The sequence below is a fragment of the Ixodes scapularis genome, unplaced genomic scaffold (genome assembly GCF_016920785.2).
Source record: "Ixodes scapularis isolate PalLabHiFi unplaced genomic scaffold, ASM1692078v2 PGA_scaffold8__174_contigs__length_109621045, whole genome shotgun sequence".
NCBI classification, from domain to species: Eukaryota; Metazoa; Arthropoda; class Arachnida; order Ixodida; family Ixodidae; genus Ixodes; species Ixodes scapularis.
The window spans coordinates 34634605-34643953 of NW_024609883.1; the positions used below are offsets into that span (position 1 = coordinate 34634605).

Consider the following 9349-nt stretch of genomic DNA (forward strand, 5'->3'; position numbering starts at 1 on the left):
CATGAACCTGATGTCCAGTGCATAGCGAGAACTTCGGCGATTTTTTTAGAGTCGTTCGTCCGTCGGCGATGAACTGTGGGAATAGGCTAAGCTGTTACGTTGCGATGTTATCGCTTATCGCTGTCGCGGCCGCGGCAGAACTGCTGAGTCAGGGGGGCGTACCTCTGGTGCTTGCTGCCGATATAAGCGACATCGCCGGCAAGCTTTGCGCTCTTTTGGTTCCGGCTGCCGAACAATAAACGCTGCCAAATAAACGTCGGTCTCCGGATTCGTCGATTCTCCCGGAGAAACGTAACAGCTGGTGGCAGCGGTGGGATGGATCGACGACGCCGGGTTCCATGGGTGCTGTCGGTGAGTGCCTGAGGCTTCCTTTCTGTTCACCGAGCAGCTTAAGTGTTTAAGGCAGTTAGTTCTGTGGTGTCGCCAAACGGTTGATACGGGCGCTGGGCAAAAGTAGCCAAACTTTTTTGGAAATTTCTGAACATGGATCCGATAAATCTCGCGGCGATTGTGAAGCCCGATTTAATGCTCTTAGCGGAAGAGCTGGGTGTTAAAGTGGTCAAGGCCATGAGAAAGCCCGAGATTATCAAGGCCATTGAAGATTGTGGCGCGGGCGCCGACGAAATTTCCGAGTGTTGGAGCGAGGTGCAGAAGAGACGAAGGGAATCGGAACTTCACGCGGCTCAAGAAGGGCTTCGCGTTGCTCGAGAAAAACTTGAGCTAGAGATGCTTCAACGTAACCTTGACGCTGGTGAGGCCATTGTGGTGGATAACAGCTCGAAAAAGTTTGACATGCGAGCCCTTTTGCAACCTTTTCGCGTCGGCGGAGACATGGGTCTCTATTTAGTAAATTTCGAACGGGTTTGCGTTAAGATGGGTCTTGTAGAGTCGAGCTGGCCTCAAAGGCTCTTGAGTTTACTGCCAGCGGAGGTGGCCGACGTTTTGGCCCGACTAGATCCTACAGCAGCCGATGACTACGCGTCCGTAAAGTCATGCCTGCTTAGGAAGTTCAGGTTGTCGCCTGAAGCTTTTCGACAGAAATTTCGAGAGACAAGGAAAGGACCGGACGAAAGTTACGCGGAGTTCGCTTATAAGCTTAAAGGCTTTCTGGAAAGTTGGCTCCGTGGTGTCAACTCTTACGAGGATCGTGAAAAGGTGCTGGAGCAGATAGCACTAGAGCAGTTTCTCTCCTGTATTCCGATAGGTCTAAAGGAGTGGATTCAGGATAGACCGGAAGTAGAAACGGTGCAAAAAGCTGCAGATTACGCGGATGAGTACTGCTCTAGGCACGGGAAGAAAGTTGTTGAAGAAAACCGTAGCTCAAACCGTTTCTACGAACGATGCGGACCTCGCACGTTCGTGAAGAGAGGCGCCGAAAAGGGCAAAGAGAGTGAAGTACCGACAAAGGGAGTGTCTGATTCAGACGAAAAGAAACGTAAAATGAAGGCGTTCGAGGAGCGTAAACCAATAGTGTGCTACAGGTGTAAACAGCCTGGTCATGTCGCTTCTGGTTGCCGCGTCCCTAAAGTTGCTCCCGTTAACTTGTGTCTGGGAGAAGCGGAGGACTTACTCAGGCCGTATCTGTACGACATGAAAGTAAATGGTAAATTCTGCAAAGGTTTACGAGATACCGGCGCCACGTATGATCTGGTACACTCTTCGCTAGTGGAGCAAGAACATTTTTCAGGCGACTGTGTGTGGATCCGTCAGGCCTTGGAAAATCGGGCAGTTAGTCTGCCCGTAGCTAAGGTAAAACTAAACGGACCTTTCGGAGTAGTGGAAACGGAAGCAGCTGTTTCTGACGGAGTGCTTCCAAACTGTCCGTACATACTGTCAAACAGAACTGCAAGGCAATTGAGCGAGTCGGGTATACCGCTTGACATGAATCCTGTTCTAGTCGTCACGCGCTCAATGACAACTAGTGCAGTGCCGGAAACACTTCAGACGGAAGCGAGCGCGACGACTGGTAAAACCAGCAGCGGGGCCGATGAAGAGCCGAACGAAGGAGCTGACATGACCACGCTGGTTTCGCCGGAGAGCAGCGATTTTCGTGCGCTAGCCGGTGTAGATAAGCTTACGCTTATCGCCGAACAGTCATCCGACCCGAGTCTTTCAAAGTGTCGTGATAGCGTGGGAAAAGAAATCAAGCCGAACATCTCCTTCTTTATGAGCAACGGCATTCTTTACCGTAGTTTCAAGGACAAATCGGGGAACGAGGTAGATCAGATTGTCGTTCCATCCAAGTATAGAATTGCATTACTCGAGCTTGCTCACGGAGAAGGGTGGTCGGGACACCTAGGAATCAGAAAGACCAAGTGCAGGCTTTTGGCAGAATATTATTGGCCGGGCTGCTTTAAGGAGGCTGAGCAATTCGTCCGTTTTTGCGACACCTGCCAAAGAACAGGACGACCAAACGAGCGCCGAAAGGCGCCTCTCACACTAGTGCCCATAATCACGGAACCTTTCAAAAGGCTAGTGATAGACGTCGTAGGACCCCTACCTACAACTAAGACGGGTTTTAGGTACCTTCTAACGATATTATGCCCAGCCAGCAAGTTCCCAGAAGCCGTTCCAATGAAAGAGCAGACATCGGTCGAAGTAGTAGATAACTTGCTCTCGGTCTTTTCTCGGATCGGGTTTCCTAGTGAAATTCAATGTGATCTGGGTAGTGTTTTTACCAGTGCTCTAACAACCAGCTTTTTCGAGAGGTGTGGCATTAAGATTGTTCACAGTTCTGTAAGCCACCCGCAAAGTAACAGCGTAGAGAGAGCGCACTCGGTAATGAAGCGCATTCTCAGGGCCCTTTGTCACGAACAGAAAAAAGAGTGGGACTTGGCATTGCCCGCTATGCTTTTCGCGTTGCGAACCGTTGCTCACGAGTCAACTGGTTTCACGCCAGCGGAACTGGTCTATGGACGCAATTTGCGTTCACCTTTGCGGTTGCTGCGCGAGGGCTGGGAGGGTGAAGCCGAGAACCCAACAGTGGTGGAGTATGTGCTTTCCTTGCTAAACCGTCTCCACAAAACGCGTGAGCTAGTTGAGGCTAACCTGGGAAAAGCGCAGTCGCGAGGTAAAACCTACTATGACGAAAACAGCCGCCTCCGAACGTTTAAGGTGGGTGACAAAGTCCTACTTTTGAGGTCTTCTAAGGCTCATAAGTTGGAATTGCAATGGGAAGGACCAGCAACGGTCCAGCAGAGGCTATCAGAGACAAATTACGTGGTAAAACTGCCAGGTCGCAGAAAAGAGGTCCGCATATACCATTGCAACCTTATGAAGCCGTACGTGGAAAGGGTGCAAGTAGTCAGCATTGCACTAAACCAACCAGAGGAAGTTCCTACACGAATTCCTGAGCTGGGAAAAACCGACGGGATCCTGACAATCGCCGAAGTCGTAGAGGCCGCAGTCGATAAGACGCTCTCCCAAAACCAGTTTTCGGATCTTACGGCATTAATTGGCAAATACCAAAAATTGTTTTCAACTATTCCCGGAAGAACGAGTCTAGTCGAACATGACATCGAAGTGAGGACTCGGTCAAATATTCAGTGTAAGGCCTATCGCTTTTCCCCCCGCCAAGAAAAGCTATTAAAGGAGTCCGTAGATCAAATGCTAGAGCTAGGGTTGATTGAGCGGTGCGAGAGCGACTTCGTGTCTCCTATGATTCTGGTAGAGACTCCAGGAAAAGAACCTCGTCCCTGTGTGGACTACCGAAAGTTAAACGCGGTAACGGTAACAAAAGTCTACCCAATCCCTAATATCGAAACTTGCCTTGAGAAAGTAAGCAAAGCCAAGTTCATCTCAACCATCGACCTCGTTAGAGGTTACTGGCAAGTGCCACTTACCGCGAACGCCAGTAACCTTGCCGCCTTCATGACCCCGTTTGGTGTTTTTAAGCCGCTTGTCCTGAGCTTTGGACTGAAAAACGCACCCTATGCGTTTTCGAGACTGATGAATCTGGTACTGGTCGGAACCGAGTCTTTTGCGTTGCCGTACCTAGACGACGTCGCTATATTTTCGGACACGTGGAGAGAGCACGTTCAGCACCTAGAACAGGTGTTCTCGCGCCTGCAAGACGCAGGACTTACAGTCAAGGCGAAAAAGTGTAAGTTTGGCCGAGGCGAAGTATCGTATCTCGGACACGTAGTCGGTCAAGGAATGAGACGTCCACAAGAACTCAAGGTTCAGGCCATTAAAGAGTTTCCCTTGCCACAAACAAAAAAAGATTTGATGTCCTTTATCGGACTGGTGAATTACTACCACCAGTACATTCCCCAGTTCTCTGAAAAGGCGAGTCCCCTGACGGATGCGCTCAAGAAAACTGAGCCCACTAAGATCAAATGGGACGATCGCAAGATACATGCGTTTGAGGCTCTTAAGTTAGCCTTGGCGACTCAGCCCGTATTAGTCAGCCCTGACTACACAAGACCCTTCTTAGTGCAGTGCGACGCCAGCGAAAAAGGACTCGGCGTCGTTCTAAGCCAAGAAAATGAAGGGGAAGAGCACCCCGTTTTGTTTGCCAGCAGGAAGCTAACTTCAAGGGAGCAAGCCTACAGTACCATCGAAAAAGAATGCGCTTGTCTCGTATGGGCTGTAGAAAAGCTTCGCTGCTATCTCTATGGTTCGGAGTTTATTTTAATTACAGATCATAGACCGCTCACATGGCTTCAGCAGCTGTCCCCCAAAAACGGTCGCTTGTTACGCTGGAGCTTGACCCTCCAGGAATATTCTTTCTTGGTTCGACATAAAAAAGGAAAGCTTCATGCGAACGCAGATTGTCTGAGCCGAGCGCTCTAACCGGCGCACAGTGCGATTTTCTGTTTCTTTTGTCTCATCTGCACATTTGTAAATAGTTCCATTCAATTTCATTCATTAGCTGTCTATTCCCGAAAGATCGGGAACGATATTTTCAAAAAATTCTGGCTGCGTTTGGGGCATATTTTGTAACCTATTTCTTTTGAATAATTCGTGCTCTCGGTGAGTGGAAAGGGCGTTTCGGGTGCCTCCGCAGTTTCTGTGGTGCTTGGTTGTTGTTGGCCCTTCTCATTCCCCTCAGAAGCACGACGGACCTCTGTTGTCATCCCGACGTCCTGGCACCGACGGCACGTGACAGCCGCTGCTACTCCTGGGCCGCTGGCGACTTTGGCTCATGGTCGCAAGGATCGCCATCACCGCTCCTTCCTGCTCCTCTCGGACCGCACAGTCGACGCTTCCGACCAGTCAAGGACACTGAAAACTGCAGTGACGGTGTTGGGCCGCGCGTCGACGCTTCCGGCCAGTTTCGCAGACGGTGTTGGGCCCTGCGTCTCCAGGACTTCCGCCCTTCGGATCAGCGCAAGCTGAACCTGTATTCGCTGTGAAGGTTTCTTCGAGCAACGACTGTGAAGTTCTGCGCAAGCAGCACTAGGATTACGCCGTTCGTCTGTCTGTCGAACATTCCCAAGGACGCGCTTGAAGCCTGGAGAGTGGCGGGAAAATTGTTTTATGCGGTTTCGCCCTAAAAGGGGGAGGAGTTGTTACGTTGCGATGTTATCGCTTATCGCTGTCGCGGCCGCGGCAGAACTGCTGAGTCAGGGGGGCGTACCTCTGGTGCTTGCTGCCGATATAAGCGACATCGCCGGCAAGCTTTGCGCTCTTTTGGTTCCGGCTGCCGAACAATAAACGCTGCCAAATAAACGTCGGTCTCCGGATTCGTCGATTCTCCCGGAGAAACGTAACAAAGCGTTGAGCAGATCGCAGCGTGGACGCACACTGCGAGCGACGAACATTTCCACTGTGCACTCCTTCAGCTGCAGGGCAATCTGATTCTACCGCGGTAGGTCCCAGAAAGAATCGCCGAGCTGAACACCACGCAATTTCACGTAACACAGAACTTCGAAAACACCACGTCGCCCTTGCTGCGCCAGTCGAGGCAAAAACTGGCGCTCTCGTGGGGTCCGAGATCTCTCGAGAGCGCCCCGCAAGGCCCGCTAGCCAGCAACGCAAAATCCCCAGCGTTGCGTGCGTACGCAATACGCTAGCCCTTCTATTGCGTTCTGCGCATGGGCACTCACGACCCGCAATCTCCTTGCGTACGCAAAGCTATAGCGTACGGTCCACTAAAACTGTCTAATATCATTAAGAATCTGCGCGTATCATAGGGCTTTCATTGGTACACACAATGTAGTTATGATTTATAGATACTATCTAGAATGCTTAGAGCCCGCAGAGTGAGTTATCACACTATTGAAGCGACCTCAGACACCTCTTCAGGGCCCTCTTAAGCTGAGACTAGGATATCCGCCTTCAGCGTGAGCTCGCTTGCTTCCATCGTGCGTCAATTGTGCTCGCCTGCGCGTTCACACTTGCTACTAGCAAGGGAAGAAAGCTCGCGCTGAAGGCAGAGATTCTAGTCTCAGCTTAAAGGTGCCCTGAGGAGGTTTCTGAGATCGCTTAAATAACGTGATAACTCACTCTGTGGGCTCTAAGCATTCTAGATAGTATCTATAAATCACAACAATGCACGGCCGATTTTTCCCATTAAAAGAGCAATACAAAATCGAACACAATGAGGTGATCTTCTGCGATAAAAGGAACATTCTTCCACTAGCCAGGACGACGTTTGACCAATGAAAACGCGACCTTTCGTTGAGAGTGCAAGCGCCGTCATTTTAAAATGTGTATTTTTTTTGCAGATGATAAAAGCAATTGAGTACTCAAAAAATGTTAATTTTTCGCGGAGCGAGAACATGATACTGCAAGATCCATCTAAAAAAACAACGCACTATGTTCTGTTTGAACGGAGCTCTGAGGCACCCGTTTCCGTGTTCAGCGGCGTCACCGCCGGCGTTGCCGTCGGCGCAACGGCGCGCGTTGCATTATAGGACGTTTCCCCGCTATACTTAGCCGGAAAGTTGACGTCCCGTGACCTTAACACCAATTCAGTTTCCATGTTAAATTTAGCGGTGAAAATTACGTTACGACTTCGTGTCACGTAACCCATGAACAAATTCAGCGGCAGAAGGAGAGGAGGACGAGGAGGAGGAGAAGGGTAGGAGGAGAAGCAGAGACGGAGGGTACGGTATAAAGAAGGAGGAAGGGCGTACCTCCCCTCCGTACCCTCCCCTCCTCTTCCTCCTCAAGAGCTGCGCTTTAGCTTCGTATTGCAGAGATATGTAAACGTATCTTATTTTTTATGTTTTTGTTTTGTTGTTGTGCGGTTGTTAGCTCTCGAGCACGCGCCTGCTGGGTTGAGTCGTGGTCCGGGCTGTATGGGCAACGAGCCTCCTGCATTTGAGATATCACTCCGCAGTTCCACCGGTAAGAGGTGCGAGGATTCTTCGCTTGCTATTGGCTGACTTTGGTTCTGAATTCGGAACATGCTCCTACCATCGCCGGAGATGAACTCGGTGTGTTGCAATCTTTGATTGTTTTAGTAGGAAAATAAGCCGCGTATCATCATGATTTATGCATTTCTAGGATGTCTAGAGCCAGCAGAGTGGGTTATAATCATATTGAGGTGATTTCAGAAACCTCCTCAGGAAAGGGTGAACGGAATATAGCGCTGGTTTAATCGTTCGTGCTCATACACTGCTGGATCGAAAAAGAAAGCAACAAAACCAAAAACAGCAACAAGAAAAAGAAGAACAAGAAGAACAATAATGAAACCAGAACAACAAGGACAACAACGAGACCAACAACAGCAACGAGAAGAACAAGAAAAAAAAAGAAGAAGCAAACCTAATAACAACATCAAGAAAAACAACCAAACGAACACCAGCAAAAAGTATAACAGCTACAAAAACAATGAGAACAGCAACAAAAGCAACAAGAGATACAAGAACGACAACAATAACAACTACAACAGGAACAATAACAAAACCAACTACACGGACAAGACTATCAACAATGAAAGAAAAACAAAAATAACAAGAATAAAAAAAAACAAAAAAAAACTAGTCGTTAGTTGTTTATAAAGCAGGAGTTTAGTCTGCCACAGTGTGGCGACATTGTTACCCTCTGTAGACTAGAAATTTAGCCAGTGTAGCACGAATGCAGACAGGGGTTTTTAACGTGCGTCCTGCTGTAGTAATAGACGACCGCACGCCGGTGCGATGCTCATCCAGATCAGGCCGGCCACACTCCTAAAAACAAAAGGGTCACTAAAGTCCTCCCTAAGAGGAGGAACGCTCTTGTAACCTATTTTCCTTTTAGGATTATCGTCCTAAAAGCAGGATAGCAAAGTTCCTCCGTCGCCTGCATCTCATTAGGGCGGCCCCGAATCGAGCAAATCAAGCTCAATAGGGCTTAATGAGGACGCTACGTCTATTGTACGGGCGGAGAGGAGCAGCAAATAAAAGCGTAACACGAGCTTTCCACGAACTGTGTTTTTTTCCAAAGCCGGCTTCCCCCCGCAGGCAAGAAAGCTTGCGTTTCGAAAGAAGTCACTCAGTCTTCTCAACGTGAGCATTGCAATGTTAAACGGAGACAGCCGGTACCGAGTTACTTCGCGCAATTTCCGTCTTACCATTGCTATTCCTCGAGCCACAATTCCTACATCAACCGCACATCATGCAGGAGTGGTAAGCTATTCGCGAAACCAAAATCCACTCTTAAAAAGAGCAAATCCGAAGCAGCCTACTTGGCTTATTGTTGCACACACGGTATCCAGACGTGAAAGGATGTTAAATCGCTTGCCACCAGGTGGGAGGGTTGAGCAGAGTAATTGCAAGTAGCTAGAAACGTGATGCTACAAAGCAATTGGTTTTTTAACGCCACCTCACCACCACTAGCAACAGCTGAACATATACATTGAGCGAATACACATACACGGCACAAACAAACATCAATAAAACAGCAGACTAACCTGATTACTACTCCTGAGCTCGGCGTTTCTGCCTTTTTTACTAGTCGCTTTGAAGGTACGGAGTTTCTCGGTGACCACCTAAGCAATAAATAATATTCTCAGCATGCTGATTTTTTTTATTAATGTCATACTTTTGAGAATATTTTGAACGGCTTAAGGAATGAATTTCTTGGTGATAAGTAAACACTCATGCCGTCATTATTTCAAAGCCAATAACACAACCAACTCAACTGCGCTTCCAAGCCATGCGTTTAATTCCCCGCAAGACACGCAGTAGTTAGTTTTTTTTATGGTAGTTTTACAGCGAAGCTGTTCACCTCTACCAGCCAAGGAAATTTTCTTGTCATTGGTGTTGTAAGCACGAAACTTCCGGCGAACAATGGAAGGCCAAACAGCATATTTCCTTTGAAATCAAGCAAACAGCATACCAGCTCAGTATCCGTTTCAATAAAAAAAAAACACAAAGAAAACCGCAAAACAAGCATCAAAACCACATGATGGATTATA

At 48.6% G+C, this 9349-nt stretch overlaps 1 protein-coding gene across 1 annotated transcript; it reads left to right on the forward strand.

Moving 5' to 3' along the window:
• Nucleotides 1-215: 215 nt before the first annotated feature.
• LOC120840634 lies at nt 216-5667 on the forward strand. The gene has a single exon (XM_042286649.1). It carries the CDS (start codon nt 484-486, stop codon nt 4792-4794), a length of 4311 nt encoding a protein of 1436 aa, XP_042142583.1. The 5' UTR covers nt 216-483; the 3' UTR covers nt 4795-5667.
• Nucleotides 5668-9349: the final 3682 nt, after the last annotated feature.